Source organism: Ursus americanus, chromosome 19, assembly GCF_024610735.1.
Source record: "Ursus americanus isolate L20-20 chromosome 19, mUrsAme1.1.p, whole genome shotgun sequence".
Taxonomy (NCBI): Eukaryota; Metazoa; Chordata; class Mammalia; order Carnivora; family Ursidae; genus Ursus; species Ursus americanus.
This window is the reverse complement of record NC_142145.1, coordinates 26,751,213-26,771,107: the sequence shown is the minus strand read 5'-3', so window position 1 is coordinate 26,771,107 and position 19,895 is coordinate 26,751,213. Positions and strand designations below refer to the sequence as shown.

At 43.8% G+C, this 19,895-nt stretch overlaps 1 protein-coding gene across 1 annotated transcript in view; it reads right to left on the bottom strand.

Moving 5' to 3' along the window:
• Window positions 1–19,895, bottom strand: part of PSTPIP2 (proline-serine-threonine phosphatase interacting protein 2) — a 59,076-nt gene that overhangs the window by 23,417 nt on the left and 15,764 nt on the right. Inside the window, exon 2 of the mRNA XM_045789990.2 lies at window positions 2,974–3,074. Coding sequence (XP_045645946.1) covers window positions 2,974–3,074 — 101 coding nt within the window. The remainder of the gene's footprint in view (window positions 1–2,973; window positions 3,075–19,895) is intronic.

Sequence of the window (19,895 nt, the reverse complement as noted above, 5' to 3'; positions counted from 1 at the left end):
CACTGCTGTGGGTTACGGGGTCTGATTCTCCTAGGTTTGAAGCCAGATCTGTCCTTTTTTTTTTTTTAATTTTTTTTATTATGTTATGTTAGTGCATATAGTACATCCCTGGTTTTTGATGTAAAGTTCGATGTTTCATTAGTTGCGTATAACACCCGATGCACCACGCAATACGTGCCCTCCTTACTACCCATCACCAGTCTATCCCATTCCACCACCCACCTCCCCTATGAAGCCCTCAGATCTATCCTTTCTTAGCTGTCTGAACTTAGGCAAGTTACATAACCTCTCTGAGCCTCAGTTTGTTCAATTGTAAAATAAGGGTGATAAAACTTACCATACAGGGTTATTAGGAGAACGAATGAGATTATGTATGCAAAATATAGGGTAGCTTATATGGGAATCTGGCAAGCCTTCAATAACTGGCAGCTACTAATATAATCTCATTTAATCTCCCCTAGCTACTGGCTACACGATGATTATCATCCTCATTTCTATGTTCTTCGTTTCCTGTTCATATCAGGAGCTCAGTATGCAAACTGGCCCCACCTGCGGTTTTAGGGGTGAAAGAGTCCACGGGCTTGAGGTACCAGAGTCAAAATAGGTTCATATCATTGTTAACCAGTGGAAGACCTCAGACTGGAATGTTCTGTAGAATGCTTTCTAAAAGGAAGAAAGGGGGGAGGAAGGGGGAAGAGGAGAAGAAGAGGAAGAGAAGGGAAGGAGGGGGAGGGGTGGCAGAAATTTGACCTAGACTTCGAAGGATGGGGAGAATTCACTTAGGCATCAAGGAGAAGGGAGGACATCCAGATGGGAAAGAATGGAGTAAAGACGTAGAGGCAGAGACGTCCAAAGCACACTAATAAACTCTGGCTGGAATAGAGAGAGTGAGTGTACTGAGTGAGAATGTATGAAACAGAAAGAAAAGAGAGGCAAAGAACAGCTGTGCACAAGGAACAAGCACATCCTTCCAGAAGGTCACCTGCCCTTCTGCCCAGCGCTGAGTCATAAACACACGGTCTCTGTGTGTGATGCCTCTGGAGCTGTCACTTTTTAGGTTCCCAAGCTAAGTTCATTATCCAACTTCATTTGAAAAGCTACTCTTCTGGGGTGCCTGGATGGCTCAGTTGGTTAAGCACTGACTCTTGATTTCGGCTCAGGTCATGATCTCAGGGTCCTGGAATCAAGCCCTGCATCAGGCTCCCTGCTCAGCGGGGAGTCTGCTTCTCCCTCTCCCCCTTCTCCTCCTCCCTGCTTGTGTGCTTCTGCGCTCTCACGCATGCTGTGTCTCTCTCCCTTTCAAATAAATAAATAAAATCTTAAGGAAAAAAAAAGGATTCTGTCTCTCTTTCTCTTGCCCCCCCCAACTTGTGCGCTCTCTCACTCTCTCTAAAAACAAAAAACAAAAAAACCCACCTAAATAAAATTGAATAAAATAATAGGGCAGTGATGTTTGTTAAACTTTTGTTTTATCCACGTGTATTCTGGGTGGAAGTATCAATTTTTTTTATTTTTTTCTTTAAAAAACTTTTTTAATTTTTATTTTATTTCTTACTGAGGGTTACATTAAAAAAAAAAATGTGGACACCACTGATTTCCATCCCCATCCCCACTGTGTCAGGAGTCTCATGGATGGTCCTGCCACTGCCTGGGCAATGGAAGCTTCAGTGAATAGCCCACGCCTCTCATGGGTGTATGGCCAGGCTAGTTCACTCCCAGGAGAAAATATATAAAAGCCCTATCTGGAGGAGGAACACAAAAAGCAAGGGCTGTTCTGCAATCTGTGTATCTCGCAGTCGTGAAACGCCTGTTTGCCTGCTACCTTGTCAGAGCTCAGCTGAAGAAAGGAGGAAGCCCGCCTCCAGCGCCCAGCAGAAGAAAGGAAAGCTGTAGCTCGGGTAGAAGAGGGAGGCTGGAGGCTGGTCCCTCAAAGGAGAAGGTACAGTGACCAGCTCCCTGGAGCCTGAGAGTGCACAGACCTTTCCCCACCCACCCCTCCTGATATGCCCTGTGTGCCAGGGCTCCAGTTCCCTGGGGACTTTCCAAGGGCAGACAACCATAGAAGTGTGATGTTACGCAATGTTCTCTTGAGAAGAAAATAAAAACACTTGATGGAAAAACACGTTGATGTCTGGATCTCCAAGTTATAAATCTCTCACTCACTGTGTTCCAAATAGAATCTGTTCATTAGTTTGGGTCCTGGCAACAACCCCGCTCTTTGGCCAAAAATCCCTCTAAAGCTCTCCTTCATCCAGAATCACTGGGAAATTGAGTATTCTGGTGGGATAAGATTTTCCACAAAACTAACTTACCCCATTAAGTATGGAATAAAAAAAAAAATCCTATCCATTAAAAAAAGGAAAGGAAAGGAAAGGAAAGGAAAGGAAAGGAAAGGAAAGGAAAGGAAAGGAAAGGAAAGGAAAGGAAAAAGGAAAGGAAAGGAAAAATCCTCTAAACTGGCATGGCCCACCCTGAACACCAAGCCCCCTGCCTTCTGGAAGGCTGTGTGCCGCCCCCATCTTTCTCACGGCTCTGTGGCCCCCGCTGCCCAGTCTCTGAATCAGGTAAGTCATGCTCATCGCCACCTGCAAGCTTGCTGTTCTCCCACGGACACCTGGCTACCCCCACCTATCCAATGCACCCCACCTTCCAAGGGCCCCTCAAAGGTCCTGTCTGCCCCCCTTTATCGATTAGTCTTCCACGACCTCCCTCTCCCATGAGGTTTCTAGTGTTATGCCTATCCCCTCACTTCGTGTTTTATGATACTTTGTTTGCTGTTTCATTCACAAATCCCATCTGTCACAAGGATTTCTAAGAGCTTCAGGACAGAAATAGCGTTACTTCTTGGGTCTCACCCTGTAACCTAGAGTAGAGGGCCTGGGGACCCCTGACACAAGCAGAAAGTAGTAAATGGCTCCTGTGAGAGGGAGTGTCCTGTCTCCGCCTCCATCTTGTAGGAAGAAGAGCGCCTACCTCTCTTTCAAAAAGTCTTCAAACTCCTTGCAGTTCTTGCGGCCGTTGTTCAGGTGCTGGATGATGCAGTCGTAGCCCGCAGTGCTGAGGATGTCTGAGCTCTGGTGAGAAGACACTGCGTCAGAGCTGGGACAGGGATAACGGCAGCCCCAGGGCCTGAAGCGTGCAGGGCAGAGCACAGGGGTGGAAGCCAGCAGTGGGAAGTTTCTGAAGCACTTCACCTCCAAGACATTTGCGACCAAAGAGAACAAGATAGAAGAAGTACGTGTGTGTGCAGCTATGGAAGAATTGTCATAGTTATGAAACGGAAGGGCCACGAAACAGGAAGCGAAGGGACAGAGTGAACACATGGATGAGGGAGCTGGCTGGACTCTGTCCCTCTCTGGGCCCCCACCCAGAACCAGAACCAGGGCTACACAATTTTCCTTTGTCCTTAAACTTGTCACAGAGCTTGACGCGGATGCCTCTTGCCACAACCAAGAAGGCTGGTCTCAGGGTCAGGGGTTGAGGGTATCCCTGCAAAGGGCAAGCAGCTCTGAGCCTGGAACCAGGCCCCAGGAGCGGAGAGGGTCCCCCCCTTCCCACTGGGAAACATGAAGGGGAACCAGCATGATCCATCCATGGTCATTGGCTGGCCCCAATTGGAATGTGGTTTTTTTCATTTTACATTAACAATTTACACCTATTTTATGCTACTGTGCACTCTGAGGTTGGAAGAAATGACCTAAGTCCCCAAAGCAGTAGCCTCAGAGGCAGTACGTTTTTAAAATCAAAGTCCCTCAACCCCTTAAACCAACCAGTCAGGAGTTAAAAAATATCCCCTAAAGTGCCCCTAATGAGGCCGGTTCTCTGGCTTCTACCTCCAAATGCATACAATAGGTTGCCGACACAGACTCCAGTCCCTAGATCTTCCGAGGTTAGTTAGGCTGCCCCGGGGTGTGCCCTGGGGAACTCTGAACTCACCCATCCCCAGCCCAGCCCAGGTGGCCATCCCTTCCCAGCCCCCAGTCAGCTGAGGGGGGTACCACTCTGCCACTGGTGGTGACTAGGGGACTCCTGAAGACACTTCTCTCCTCAGCCCCAGGGAACCAGAGAAGCAGAATTTCTCTCTTCCATTTGCTGCCACTTACACAGCCCGGCCTAGCAGAGAGGGTCCCAGAGAGATCCAGCAGGACCAAGGCTCAAGGCTGATTTTAACATGGCATTCAGAAACCCAACTGGCCAGGTGCCTGGGTGGTTCAGTCGTTAAGCGTCTGCCTTCGGCTCAGGGCGTGATCCCAGAGTCCTGGGGTCTCCTCTGCTGGGAGCCTGCTTCTTCCTCTCCCACTCCCCCTGCCTGTGTTCCCTCTCTCACTGGCTGTCCCTCTCTGTCAAATAAATAAATAAAATCTTTTAAAAAAAAAACTGGCCATAACACACTGCATTTTTAAAGATGGATTATTATCGGAATAGTCAATTTTACACATGGGCATATAACTAAATCGAAGTAAGAAATGCCTTTAACTCTACGAGTTCTGGCTGTTGTTTCATCATAGATTTAGGCCTCGAGAAGCCTAAAGAAATAGCCTCTACCAAAGCTTCATTTCTCTCCCCCACCCCTCCATACACACTTGTCTCAGCCACCTAGGTTTCTTACGGTCACCTGCAATGCAGCGCTCAGCGGCAACTCTAGGACGATGTTTACATTATCCTCTCCGGAATCCAAATCTAGTGCCTCAACCCCTAAGTTTTCTGGGAGCTTCAACTGAGTAGCCCAGACGCCTCCCCCCCTGGGTTCTCAGAGCGCCCAGCTTCTGAATTTGCTGTTCGGTCTCCACCACGTGAGGAACCTTGCTGTCCCAACTCTTCGGCAAGTTCCTGCAGCTTCTTCTTCCCAGTCTGGGGCACTCTCCCCCGCCCACACACAACCAAACCATCTAGCTTCATATGATGCACAACAAAAGTCTACGGTAAAATTCTGTAGGCAAGGCCAGGATGGCATCACAGATCTGCCATCAGCAGTGATAACCCCATAACCCCAATATCTTCAGCTTGGTAAACAGAGCCATTTACACAATACGCCTGACTTCTCTCCCCCAGCTTTTCCCACACTGGACTCTTCCCTGACCTCCAAATGAACAATTTGTATTTCTACCCCAGGACTTTTGCACATACCTCCCCCCTCCACAGTGGGAATGGCATTTCCTCCTCTTCACTTAAGTCTTACCTCTGCTTCACCCAACTTTTATCACCCACAGCAGCTTCCACATTAATGGTGCTTGAGAAATGTCTGCTAATCGTATGCCAACTACAGCCAAGATACTAACAAGGTTACAAAGCCCTCATCAGAGTTCTTGCAATCAAGGATCCTGTTGTTCATTTAGGGAGTCAGTAAAAGACAATTACAATAAAACAAACGTGCATGCACAAGGAAAACAGAGACTAAAGCGATATACAAGACGATAAAGAGAAAATGTATAATGAATGAGGTAGAGAAGAAAGATTAGGCTTGGGTCATCAGGAAAGAGAAGAAATAAGATTTAAATTGAGTCTTTTAGAATGACCGGGATTCACACGAGAAATCAGAAGATATTTCAAACCAACTGATAGTGAAGAAAATGATACATCAACATTTGTAAGATGCAGCACAATAGTGCTTTAAGGGAAACTCAGAGCTCTAAATGCTTATATGAGAAAAAAGTTTTTAAAATTAATGATCTAAGCCCTCACTTAATGGAACTAGGAAAAAAGAACGAACGAAATCTGTAGTAAGTAGAAGGAAGGAAATAAAAATAGTGGAACACAGTGACACAGAAATGGGCCAACAAAAAATGTTCATGAAAAATTGCTTTACATTCACCTGGAAATTCAAATTAAAGTCACAGTAATATCTACTTCATGCCTATGCCCACTAAAACAGCTAAAATTAAAAAGTCAACATTGAATGTAGGCAGGAATGCTGAACTACAAGAAATCTCATGCATTGCTGATGGGAGTGTAAAAATGGTACATTTTGAAAAATGGCAATTTCTCAAAAAGATAAATACACACATACCCCCAAGTTCCTCCCCTAAGCATTTACCCAAGCAAAATGAAAACATATGTCCACAAAAAGACTTGCACGAGAATCGTCATAGGAGTATTAGACACAATAACCCGAAACTGGAAACAGCCCAAATGTCTAACAACTGATGAATGGCAAACAATTTGTGATGTATTCATACAATGCGATACTACTCAGCAATAAAAAGACAGAACCACTGACCCATGAAACCACATGGATGGATCTCAACCTTATGCCAGTGAAAGATGCCAGACACAAAAAGAATTTACTGTGTAATGTCATTCGCACGACATTCTAGGACAGGCAGGCAGTGCTAGGACTTATTTCCATGTGAAAAATAAATAACAGAGGCGCCTGGGTAGCGCAGTCGTTAAGGCGTCTGCCTTCGGCTCAGGGCGTGATCCTGGCGTTCTGGGATCGAGCCCCACATCAGGCTCCTCCGCTATGAGCCTGCTTCTTCCTCTCCACTCCCCCTGCTTGTGTTCCCTCTCTTGCTGGCTGTCTCTCTGTCACATAAATAAATAAAATCTAAAAAAAAAATAATAAAAAAAATAATAAATAAATAACAGCGATTGCCTGAGCCAGAGGAGAAACTGAGGCTGGAGTGGGAAGGGCCCCTCAGGGAATTTCCTGAACGATGGAAAAGCATACATCCATGTGACCCACGTTCCTATCAAGATCAACCTGTAGGAGGTGTGGGCTGTACAGATGTATGCAGTTTTCAAAACTCACTGACCTGCGCTTTTTACCTTATGTAAATTACTCCTCAATAAAATTAAAAGGCCAAAAAAATGAATTAGGATTCAGAGGGAGAATGGGCTGGAGGCAGTCAGTAGAAAGAATAGAGGAAGCTAAGCCTTAGAAGTGGACCCGGCCTTGGACTCCTGGGTGAAGCAGGGAGATGAAAAAGAAGGGAGAGCAGAACCAAGCACCCAACAAACCTCCCCAAGACCCAGAATGCAAGGTTTCATAATGCTCAAATTATAAAGAGGTAAACAGCCTTCAAGTTCCAATCAGTGGGTCAGTACTTTAACCACAAAGACATTTCAATTTTTTTAAGACAAAAAATTCGTCAGATCCAGCAGTGAGCACATGTGCGCCACATCAGCAGACATGTGAACCAAAGAACAGTACTAACAGTCTCGTGAGCATGGCGGCAGGCAGTCCAGACCAGGTGGGGCTATGGGTTCACAGAAGGAGGAAATCTCTGTGGGCTGCCTGGTGGAGGGTAACTCCACTGCCCACCAGCTCCCCACCCCAGATCTAACACACTCAGGTCTGATGTCACTCATTCAGTCCAGGCACATACTCCACTCCGTCTCCCCCCATACTGAGCCCCACGCTGTAGGGGCCTCTGAGAACTTGTTTCCAGGCTGCTTTTCCCCCATGTGGCCTCTGGGCAGAAGGTATGAAGGCAGAGGGGAAGCAGAGCACCTGCCACCGCCAAAGCTGCCATCCGAGTTACAGGCGCTGCGGCCACAGTGTCCCCAAGTCTGGTTCTACGCTGCGTCTCACGTCCATCCTATCCTGGGGTCTGCTACACACAGTTCCTCTAGAGGGGGGCTCCAAGGACCACCTGTGCCAGAAACACCCAGGCAGACCCCCAGTTCCCACCCAGACCTGCCGGTTCTGGGCTTGGGGAACCTCCGTTGTTCTACATTCCTTCCAAGTGTCTTTATGCGTTTGAGAGCTGCTGCCACAGAAATGATGAAAGACAAGAGAACAATGAGGGTTCTTGTGCGGAGGAGCTAAACACGGAGGAAAGCAGGACGCATGCACGTGAAACTAGAGAACATGCAGACGCAGGAGGCGGGAGAACCCCTGCTGGAAACGGGCATGGAGAAGAGGGCAGAGAAAGACTCCGTGGTTTGAGCTTCATTTTGAAACCTCTTTGAGTAAAAAATGCAAATTGGCGTTAATGCCTTCTGGGAGCCCCGAGAGAGCCTCACTAGAAGGGGGCGGGGCCGCTGGCCTTGCGTTAAGTACAAAGGCTGCATTTGTTGGCCACCTGGGTGCATGACGCATGGCCTGCCGCACTTTGCATTCTAGGTCCACCGCACGTTCCATAAACACAGCGAGGCAGGAGCTATTTCCATGTTTTACAGCTGGAGAAAATAAGAACCTAAGAAGTGAGGGCCTCTTGATCACTACCTCCAACCACAGTGAAAGATGTTAACCCTTAACCAACAAATACTATCCAAATCTCTGTCATTCATTAAGAGCTCTACAGCAACGGTAGACGTGGGCTACAGACCAAGGCATTCCTGTTCCCTCCCTATGCTCTCAACCTGAACCTTGCTTTCCTACTTTCTTTCCTATTTCTTTTACCCAAAGAGGTAAAACCAAATGGTTCGAACTCACCTTTTCAGCAAATATGGATTAATTATTGTTAATTAATATTAAAAATTAGGTCTAATATACATTCAATGCTTTCTGTATTCCAAAGAGCATATCAATTGTTATGCATGGAATGTCCTGTTTAATCCTTATAACAGTCCTATGACACGGGTATCATTGTTATCTTCATTTATACGACAAGAAACCAAGGCTCAAAGTCTATATTTGTAAGCCACTCAACCACACAGCTTCTCTTCCTGGAGGACAAGAACCGTAGCTAACTTTCTGTCAGTCCACTTTCCGGCAATTCTAAAGATTTTATTTTTAAGTAATCTCTACACCCAACATGGGGCTCCAACTTACAACCCCCAGGTCCAGAGTCAGGGGCTCCTTGGGCTGAGCCAACCAGGCGCCCTGCCCCACCCGGCAATTCTACGTGGCATACCCAGGCTTTCATGCCTCACTTGGGTTTGAGTCCAAATTCTACTGCACCGGCTATCTGACCTTGAAGTAAGAGCTCAGTCTCCCTTCGCGTGAATTTACAAGGCTGTAAAATGGGGATTATTGCAAGGATCAAATGAGAAACTATGGTTTGAGTTTGTCAAGTGCTTCATGAAGTAAAGGAATGAAGGGAGACACATTCAAATTTCTCAAGACCAGGCCACACGAACAAAAAAGCGTATGTATTTGGACCTGTGTGAACTTCTTCCTTGAAAGCGGACAACAGTGAAATAAACGTAGCCTGTGAGTTATTCAAAAATTAGTATGTCATCATCGGAAAAAGCAGCTGGAAAGGTGTCAGAGAGACTTCAGCATGGGATATGGAAACTGCCATTTTCAGCCATGTGTTCCTGAAACCTAAAGTCAAAATCATATCATGGTTGTGTCTTTAAGCCCTCTCTTAAGCCATAACAGGGGACTCTGAAGCCAAGAATGAACCCCGCCCCAGTTCCCACTCCAGCTGTGCTCTGCAAGCCCACAGAGTACTTCCTGTGCAATGCCAAACCTTTGTATCAGGGGGGAAAAAAAGATTGGAAGGATGTGCACCAAAATGTTCAAAGCAATTCTCTTCTGGGGCACTTGGCTGGCTCAGATGGTTAAGCATCCGACTCTTGGTTTTGGCTCAGGTCATGATCTCGGGATTGTGGGATCGAGCCCCAAGTTGGGCTCCGCACTCAGCAGGGAATCTGCTCGAGATTCTCTCTCTACCTCTCCCTCTGCCCCTCCCCGCACTCTCTTTCCTTCTCTCAAATAAATAAATAAAATCTTAAAAAAAAAAAAAAAGGAAAGCAATTCACTTCTTACTATTTCTGTATTTTCTAAATTTTCTATAAAATTGCTTTTATAAGCTGAAGTCTTTCTCCCTACCTCCATCCCTTAAAGGTGGCCAAGGGCTTTTTTTTTTTTTTCTTTGGTTTTCGAGGTCTTTTGTTTCTCTCCCATGTGTTCACCTCCAGCCCCACTAAAATAACAAATGATCCATAACAACAATAGAAAGTAGGGAAGCCCAAAGAGGAAGCTGGAGAGTTGTAGGAATTTCTGTTATTTAAAAAGTGAATGGGGCTAGATGGACAGAGGACGGAAGCCAGTGTTCCCACCCATGCAAAACAGAATTTCCACAAACTTTCCCAGCAAAGGCCTAGAAACCCTCAAGCTCAAATCAGCAAGGGCTGAAACTGAAGCAAGCATGGAAAATCAGCAGGGTGTTTGGAGGCCACGGGAACGCGGCCAGTGCCCTGCCCTGCTCTCCGTGCAAGCAGAGCAGCTAATTCTGACTTTTGTGCCAAAGCCGCAACTGGCGAGGACCCCACCCAGCAGCAAGCTCCTAGCAAGGACACGAAGACCAGCACAGCGACAGGCAACTGTCCCTAGGCACTATCAGAGCTTCCACCGTGAAAATTGAAAGAAAAAAAGGTTATGCACAGTTCTAAAGTCCTGTAAATATCCTTCACCTCCAGCGTAACACCCTTCCCACCTTCTCACTCCAGACAGGCAAAAATATCAGAAACTGCCATTATTTCTAGATGATACAAGCATCTACTTGGAAAACCAGATCTTTTATCAAGCAAAAAGCTAGGAACTGAATTACTTTTTTTTTAAAGCATTGGCTTCATATATGTCAACAATAACCACTTAAGAACTTAACTTAAAACACAAAGTCCTATTCACAATGCCAACAAGACATATAAAGTACCTAGGAATAAGCCTTTTTGAAGGAAAACTATAAAACATTACCAAAAAATACAGACAAAATTCACAATACGTCTAGAAACATATCCTAGTCCAAAATGGAAAAATCTAATATTGGAAAGATTCAGTTCTCCCCAATAAATCTATAAAGTTAAAATAATTTCAATTAAAATCAAGCTCTTAATGGGGTTTCTTTTTAAATTTAACTTCATTCCAAAGCCCACCTAAAAAGAGTAGGTGAATGAAAATAGCCCAGCGGCGCCTGGGTGGCTCAGTCCTTAAGCATCTGCCTTGGGCTCAGGTCAAGATCCCAGGGTCCTGGGATTGAGCCCCAGGTCAGGCTCCCTGCTCAGCGGGGAGCCTGCTTCTTCCTCTCCCACTCCCTGTGCTTGTGTTCCCTCTCTTGCTGTGTCTCTCTCTATCAAATAAATAAATAAATAAATAAATAAATAAATAAATAAATAAAATATTTTTTAAAAAAGAAAATAGCCCAGAACATGTCAAAAAGATAAGTAATGAGTAAGAACTTACCCTACCATATAAAAAACAGTATAAAGTAAAAAAAAAATTTTTCAGTGTGGTACTGACATTGAGAATTGATAATCAGGTAAATAAAACACAAACAACAGTTCAGAAATGGTTTTAGGTCCACAGGGAATTTTATATATGATAAAGGAAGCATTTGAAACCAGAAAGCAAAGGATGGCTTATTCAATAAATGTTATTGTGACAATGACTGTCCATTTTGCCAAAAACTAAATATAGAGCCCTTTCTAACATCATAGTCTAAAATAAATAACTGATTAAGTAAAGGTCTAGGCATGGAAATCATAAACATGTAAGAAGAAAATACAGAATATATATTTTTTTAAATATTGAGGTAAGAGACTTTTTTAGACTGCAAACTTAGAAGACATTTTTTTTAAAAGCATAAATTAGCCTATTCTGAAAATACAATTTAGCAAAATTGACCCCATTTGAGATAGAAAGTTTAAACAGGCCGATTTCCATAGAAGAAACAGAAAGTAATCAAGTAGCAGAAAAAAGCAAGAGAACTGGATGTTTTCACAGGGGAATGGAACTCCACCAAATCCTCAGGGGAAAAAAAAAAGGATTCCTAAGGTCCAAAATTGATTGGAAATGAAAGGAAATGTCCTAATTTACCTCGTAAAGCAAGTATAACACGACACTTAAACTCGATGGAGTACAAAAAAGAAAGTTACAGATCAATAATATCACTTATAAATATTAATAAAAATGTTCCAAATAAAATATTAGCAAAAATAGGGCACCTGGGTGGCTCCGTCAGTTGGGCATCCAAGTCTTGGTTTTGGCTCAGGTCAAAATCTCAGGATCGTGGGATCGGGCCCCTGTCAGTGGGCTCCGCGCTCAGTGGGGAGTCGGCTTGAGATTCTCTCTCTCCCTCTGCCTCACCCCTTCCCAACTCCCCCCCCCCCCCGCCATGTGTGTCTCTCTCTCTTTCATAAATAAATACATCTTTATAAAATATTAGTAAAAATAATCAATGTCACATTCAGAAGAGAATGTAACATGACTAAATGGGATTTATTCCAGAAAAGCAAAATTGGTTTAATATTAGGAAATTTATTAACCTAATAAAACACTGTAATAAATCTAAACAGAAAAATCATGATTTTTCTCCATCAATGCCTGTGGTAGGCTCAATAACAGACCCCAAAGATACCCAGGTCTTAATCCCTCGACTCCATGAACTTTTATCTTACATGGAAAACAAGTCTTTGTTGATATGATTACATTAAGAATATTGGAAATAGGAAGATTATCCCGGAATATTTGGGTGGGTCCCAAGTGCAATCACAGATGTTCTTACAAGAAGGAGCAGAGGGAGATTTGACACCAGGGAGGAAAAGCCATGTGACCACGAGGCAAGACTGAAGTGATGTGTCACAAGTCAAGAAATGCCAGCAGTCGCCAGAACCTGGGAAGGAAAAGGAACAGCTTCTTCCCTACAACCTCCTGAGGGAGTATGGCTCTGCTGACACCTTGATTTCTCCTTAGTGATGCTGATTTTAGACATTTGGCCTCCAGAACGGTGAAAGAATACATCTCTACTTGCAGATGATATAATACACATGGAAAGATATTCTTTGTTCTTGGAGGGGATGACTCATGGTCCTAAACATGTCAGTTCTGAGTTAATTTATAATTGTAACGCTATCCCAATGAAAATACCAACAAGTTTTTTTCTTATGTGGTTAAACAAATTTCATATGGAAATCATAAAACTGCAAAGATGGCCAGGAAAATACTGAGAAGGAAAAGTTCTGAAGGGAAGCCTGCCCTACCAGACATTTAAACATATTATAAAGCCTCCATAATTAACTCACTGCAGGGCTGGTGCAGAAATAGTCCGACAGACCAGTGGAATAGAATATAAAGTCCAGAAATAGATGCAAGTACACATGGAAATTTAATATATGCTAAAGGTAGCCTCTCACATCACTGGGGCAAAAATGGACTTTTTCATAAGTGGTGCTGGGACAACTGTTAGCCATTTAGAAAATGATAAAAATAGATTCAAACCCCATACTGTACACAACGATAAATTCAAAACGGATCAGAGATCTCAAGGTAAAAACATGAGACCTGCAAGTACTAGAAGTAAACATTCCAAAAGGTTTTCTAACTGTGACTTAAAATCCAAGTGCACTGAAAGAAAAAATTCATACATGTGACCACCTAAAAATAAACTTTTTCATAGCAAAAAAAAAAAAATAGACAACATAAAATGGACAAAGTAAGGGAAAACACCTATAATAAAATAACAGCTGAAGGGCTAATATCCCTCACATATAAATAATTCTTTAAAACTGATGGAAAAGGATGGGGCGCCTGGGTGGGGGAGCTGGTTAAGCGTCCGACTCTTGGTTTCAGCCCAGGTCGTGATCTCAGGGTGGCAGGATTGAGCCCCGTGTGGGGCTCCACACTCGGCGTGGAGTGTGCTTGAGGTTCTCACTCCCTCTCCGTCTGCCCCTCCCTCTTGTGCTCTCTCTCTCTCTCTAAAATAAATAAATAAATCTTTTAAAAGAAAATAAAATAGATGGAAAAGGAACCAGAAAATGGGCAAGAAATATGGAACAGATGATTTACTCCATGGGTATGTGTTCCTTAACTATCTTTAAAAAATACACAACCTCAGCTATAAAAAAGAGAAATGGAAATGAAAACAACCTCACCCATCAGAATGGCAAAACTAATAAGCAGGAAACACATTTAGGTGACAAGACTGCGGGAACAGCCACTCTTCACACATTGCTGGTGAGAACGAAAATCGGTTCAAACTCTAGGAGAGGGAATTCAGCAACATCTAACCGAACTATGTGTGTGTTTACCTTTTTTTTTTTTTTTAAAGATTTTATTTATTTATTCTACAGAGAGAGAGACAGCCAGCGAGAGAGGGAACACAAGCAGGGGGAGTGGGAGAGGAAGAAGCAGGCTCATAGCAGAAGAGCCTGATGTGAGGCTCGATCCCAGAACGCCGGGATCACGCCCTGAGCCGAAGGCAGACGCTTAACCGCTGTGCCACCCAGGCACCCCATGTGTGTGTTTACCTTTTAATCCGGCTATCGCACTTCTAGGAATTTACCCTGAAAATACACCTCCAACAAAAACAAAGCACTTATGCACAGGATCTTCACTGACGTGCCATCTGCAATTACAAAATTTTGTAAACAACCTAAATGTTCATACACAGGAGAGTGGCTGATAAACTGTGGTCCATCCATGTGGTCAAGTTCCCTGCACCTATAAAAAGGAATGAGAATTGGGGCGCCTGGGTGGCTCAGTCGGTTAAGCATCTGCCTTCAGCTCAGGTCATGATCCCAGGGTCCTGGGATGGAGCCCCACATCGGGATCCCTGCTCAGCAAGGAGTCTGCTTCTCCCTCTCCCTCTACTCCTCCCCCCACTCATGCTCTCTCTCTCTCTCTCTCTCTCTCATTCTCTCTCTCAAATAAATAGATAAAATCTTTCCAAAAAAATGAGAATTATCTCTAAGAACTGATACAGGTTGGATTCCAGTCTATATTTTTTAAAGTGAAGAGAGCAAAGGGCAAGAGGGTAGCTGCAGAGTGGTCACAAGCCTGGACACACAGACAAATATTTAATAAATGATTCATTGCTATTACATTACAAAGTGTTCAATGACATCATATGATAAGTTGAACGTGTTGTCCTTGATTGGCAATACATAGTTCAATGCGTCATGCAAAACTGCTATGGACGTGGCTTATTAATACAGCATTTCTGTCAACCTCCGCACACGCACCTTTACATTTCGAGGGACTCATGGTTCTGACTTTCATGGAATAAAACTGTCATTAACATGCCCCAGAAGTAAGCAAGGATTCTCAGTTATAAAAAATAAAACAATAGCACACCGTTTCCAGATTCTGTGGCCATTCTGTATAGAATACTGCCTTTTCCATTAAGAAAGAAAAGAAAATGAAAAAATATATTTTATCTGCTCATTTGTACAAAAAGAAACAGAAAAAATAAACCAGAAATTAATGAAATTAGTCACTTACGGGGTAAATGGGATCAGAATGGACAAGAGAGGCATGGAATTGGGATAGAAGGAGTGGGGGAAGGTGATGCTTCTATAGGCCCAACTTTTTAAGTTGTTCTCACTTTTGAAATTTGTTAACATTTTACACAGTGGAAAATTCTGGAAACGTGAGGAAGGGAGAAACCTCTAGAGGGGAACACAAAGAAAAAGACACGAACCTAACCTCATTTCAATGAATAAAATCACCACGCGGAAGGAGTGGGAGGTACAACCAACCCGAACAGCTTTTGTACACCTTATTCTGAAAATGTGCTCTCAGCCTAAGGCCAAAAGAAGTAGGTACATGAAACTCTAGCTTGGTTCTCACAATGGTATTGGTTAGCAATTCTGAAACTACTTTCTAGTGTCTTAGGTCCTGGGTAAACGAGCATATATACTATGAATAATGGGAGCCAGGTTTCCCTTAGGTAAGGGAGCAAGTGACCCACCAGAGCTGGCTCACCCCAGTGAGGACCAATTCTGCGTACATCTTCCTAGCTCCCCACTCAGTAATGTCACATTGGTGGTTTGGAACTGGCCGCGGAGGGAGTTCTTACACCATGGAAATTGGCAAATGCTGCAAAGCAAAATTTTTATCTACTGGATAAAACACAGCAAGTGGGGGAATGGAATTGGAGGTATCATTATGCATACGTATGTTCTCGCACTCTGCTGAGAAAGCCTAGAAACAAGGAATTCCACAGGTAGCAAATAGCACACCCAGAGCACAAATACTGGTCTCTCAATTCGATTCTCTACTAAAAGGAACCAGGGCTCTTTGGAGAAACGGCAGATTCCAGGACCGGGGCAGAGAAATTAGCTATTAAACCTGTCACATCTTGTCCCAGAAAGCAAGGAGTGCTCAAAGAACAATGGGACTATATCCAAAGGACACGGGCTCTAGGACACACAATCCAGTTTAGAGAGGCTCCTTGCTATCCAAATCTAGAAAAATTGGAGCATCAAGGTAAATCATGATGGTAGCATATTATAATCCATTGACTAAAATAAGAATCCACATGTACATATTAACAGAGAGAGAGAGGAAGGAGAGAAAGCTCTTCCTTACAGTAGAAGGTCAACTTCATTGTATACATGGGATCAGAAAATCACCATACAAAGACTTGTACGTGAATGTTCACAACAGCTTTGTTGAACAGCTGAAAACTGTAAAGAACTCAAATATCCGTCAACAGACCCATGGATAAGCCAACTGTGACAGGTCCATAAAGTGGAATATAACAAAATTGAACATATAGCAAAAAAACAACTTCACATCTTACTACAGATTAATTTCTGTCACGTGTGGTGAGACCATCACTCTGTGAAAGACGGTTATTCCTCTAAATTTAACGTAGAAGGCATAAGATTTAGGAGATATTCATGTTCAGAAAGTTGGCTAATGCTCAACATCACCCATGTAACCTTCGACATGATCTAAATCTCACTCTCCCTCCTTCCTTCTCTCTCTCTCTCTCCCTCTCTCTCCCTCTGCCTCTCTCTCTCTCAAACACACACACACACATACACACAAACACACCCTCAGGGACGTGAGAAATCTGATTTACAAATCCACTGGGAGAGAAAAATCTAAGAACTGAAGGTAAGTGTTTTAATCCATGAGGAACATTAGACCACCCCCGAGGGCACTGCTAACGTTAGTGCTAACACTTTTCCGGTTACCAAAAACAAGCTGAAGTTCTACAGTTTACCCCTGAGAGGGGCGTGCCTGCCTATATCACAGCATAGAAGCGGTGATGCATCATTCCATTTTAGCATATGTGCTGCCGAAGGAGCCCAAATCAGTGTCCAGAAATACAGACTCAGAAGTCCTCCTCCTGGTGCATCCTATGCCCAAGACACCGCACGGGCCTGGAAAAGAACGAGGGCCAGGAAGTGGTTACACCTAAAACTGGAAGTCAGTCCTCAAATGGGGGAGCAAGGGAACAAGAGAGTGGTTCTCCAAACCCCGGCAGTCCAGCCAGCAGAGCCAAGAAAGCCAGCCAGATCAAACACCCCACGGACTACCACCACTGTCAAAGCACATAACAGAACTAAGCCAGGAATCCAAAGTAGGTCAAGCAGGGAAATGTCCAAAGTCACTGCCCTGCCTGACTTGTATTCCCTCTTGCTCCCCGTGGGTGGGAAGTTCGAGCCCAATCCATAAAAACTTCCACCAGCCTCTGACCCCCTTCGTGTCACATCCCCACCAAAATACAATTTTGAAGGCCTTTAATCTCTAACTATTATCCTTCTAGTGCACCCACTAGGCCAACCAGATACTCGAAGGAGAATAAATCTCCAAGTCTCGGGACAATACGTAACTGTGAAGATTCCTAAACAGCCACATCCCCGCAGAAGTGATGTCTGGGACGCACTTCCACAGCTGCTACCTGGGAAACCTCAACTGCATGCCTCATCCCATACTCCAGTAATCCACATAGTCCACGCACTCGGTTTTTCGCACGACAATTTAGCGAAAGCCAAGAATTTGCAAATTAACAGAAAATAGGTAATGTTAATGAGAATAACTTTTTCTAAGGTAGAACCTAGCCTCAGTGCACTCATTCTTCTTTAATATCTTCCATCCTCTCCACCTCTATTTCTGAAACCCCAGTGCCTAAATCAGAAGAATCCCCCCCAAAATTTCCCTTCTGTTCTCTGGATTTGGATTCACCAAGGCAAAAGTGGGTTTATAAATTCTAACACATTTTGAACAAATGAATCAGGGTTAATTATCAATTGATCAGAAAGTGGAATTGGGGGCGCCTGGGTGGCTCAGCTGGTTAAGCGTGTGACTCTTGATTTTGGCTCAGGTCGTGATCTCAGTGTCCTGGGATCGAGCCCCGCATTGGACTCTGCTTGGTGGGGTGTCTGCTTAAGGATTCTCCTTGCCCTCTGTCCCTCCCCCAACTCATACTTGCTCTCCCTCTCTCTAAAATAAATAAATAAAATTTTTTTAAAAAGTGGAGTTGAGCAGAATATCCCATGTCCTAAACATTTGAGGTAATCAGAGTCTATTGACCCACAGTATTCTAGCCTTGGAGCACTACCGTACCAGAGAGCATCTTAGAGCTCAACCATGTAGGTTTCCATCCTTTCACCAATGAAGGAACTCAGGCCTAGGTTGCAACTTGACCGGTCATTATATTACTAATCTGAACAGAAACACATACTGCAAAAAGTGTTACCCAACCAACAATAGTCAAATACATGGGATAACCTCCAAATGTGCACCTCAGGATGATTAACTTCGGTTCTGAGGAATAAGACCAAATAATACGTTTTTTATTCAGAAATTACTCATCCTTCATGTCTCGGTGATTCAGCCTTTCCTGACCCCTGAAATACGTGACTCTTGTTTCTCCTTGTTCCTAGTGACTCCATAAAATCGACAACAATTTGTGTTGTCTTTGAGGAGTTTTTTCCAAAGTTTTTATTTAGATTTAGTTGAGTTTGAATGTTAAGTTTATTTTTGGCTTCACCACTGCCATGTCACCGAGGCCAGCCCAAGTTCACTGTATTTTGGATTTTCTGTACTTTGGGTCCATGACTTTTGGGAATTACGTATTCAAATTTCAGACTGACTCATGTCTTAAATGTCAGACCTCTACAAGAGGGGCGCCTGGGTGGCACAGCGGTTAAGCGTCTGCCTTCGGCTCAGGGCGTGATCCCGGCGTTGTGGGATCGAGCCCCATGTCAGGCTCCTCCGCTATGAGCCTGCTTCTTCCTCTCCCACTCCCCCTGCTTGTGTTCCCTCTCTCGCTGGCTGTCTCTCTCTGTCAAATAAATAAATAAAATCTTTAAAAAAACAAAAAAACAAAACAAAACAAAAAAGAATTCTACAAGAGATAGGAAGTATTTCTTCCAGTACATGTTCTCCTAAGTCCATTGACTCTTTTCCTCGAACATACTGATTTCTTGGCCAGCCTGATCCAAGGAGAGCTTTGCATGAATTTTGAGCACAGAAGCTATTCAGGCATATTAGATGTAAAACGTGTCAAAACGACATTTGACTGAACTAGACCAAAAAACCTGATTCACCGAAGCTACATTTTAACTCAAGTGAGTTGAAAACTTGTGTCCATACAAACCTACACATGAATGTTTAGACCAGCTTTATTCTTAACTGCCCCAAATTGGAAGCAACCAAGCCGTCCTTCAGTAGGTGAATGGATACACAAATTGTAGTATACCCATACTAGGCCATATTATTCAGCAATAGGAGGAAATAAGGTATCCAGCCATGAAAAGACATGGGAGCATCTTAAATACATGTTGCTAGTGAAAGAAACCAATCTGAAAAGGCTATGGTTCCAACTACATGACATTCCAGAAAAAGCAAAACCGAAGACAATAAAGAGGTCAGTGGTTGTCAGAGGTTCAGAAGGAGGGAAGGAAGAATGAATAGGGGATTTTTCAGGTCGGTGAAACTATTCTGTATGATACTATCATAGTGGATATATGACGTTATGCATTAGTCAAAACCCGTAGAACAGTGACCCTTAATATAAACTATGGCCTTTAGCTAATAATACTGTATCCCTATTAGTGCGGCAAGAGTAACAAATGTACTACACTAATGCAAGATATTAATAATGGGGCAAACTGGGGGCTGGGGGGAGTAATATGGGAAGTCTATACTTTTTTTTTTTTTTAAGATTTTATTTATTTATTCAACAGAGATAGAGACAGCCAGCAAGAGAGGGAACACAAGCAGGGGGAGTGGGAGAGGAAGAAGCAGGCTCCCAGAGGAGCAGGGAGCC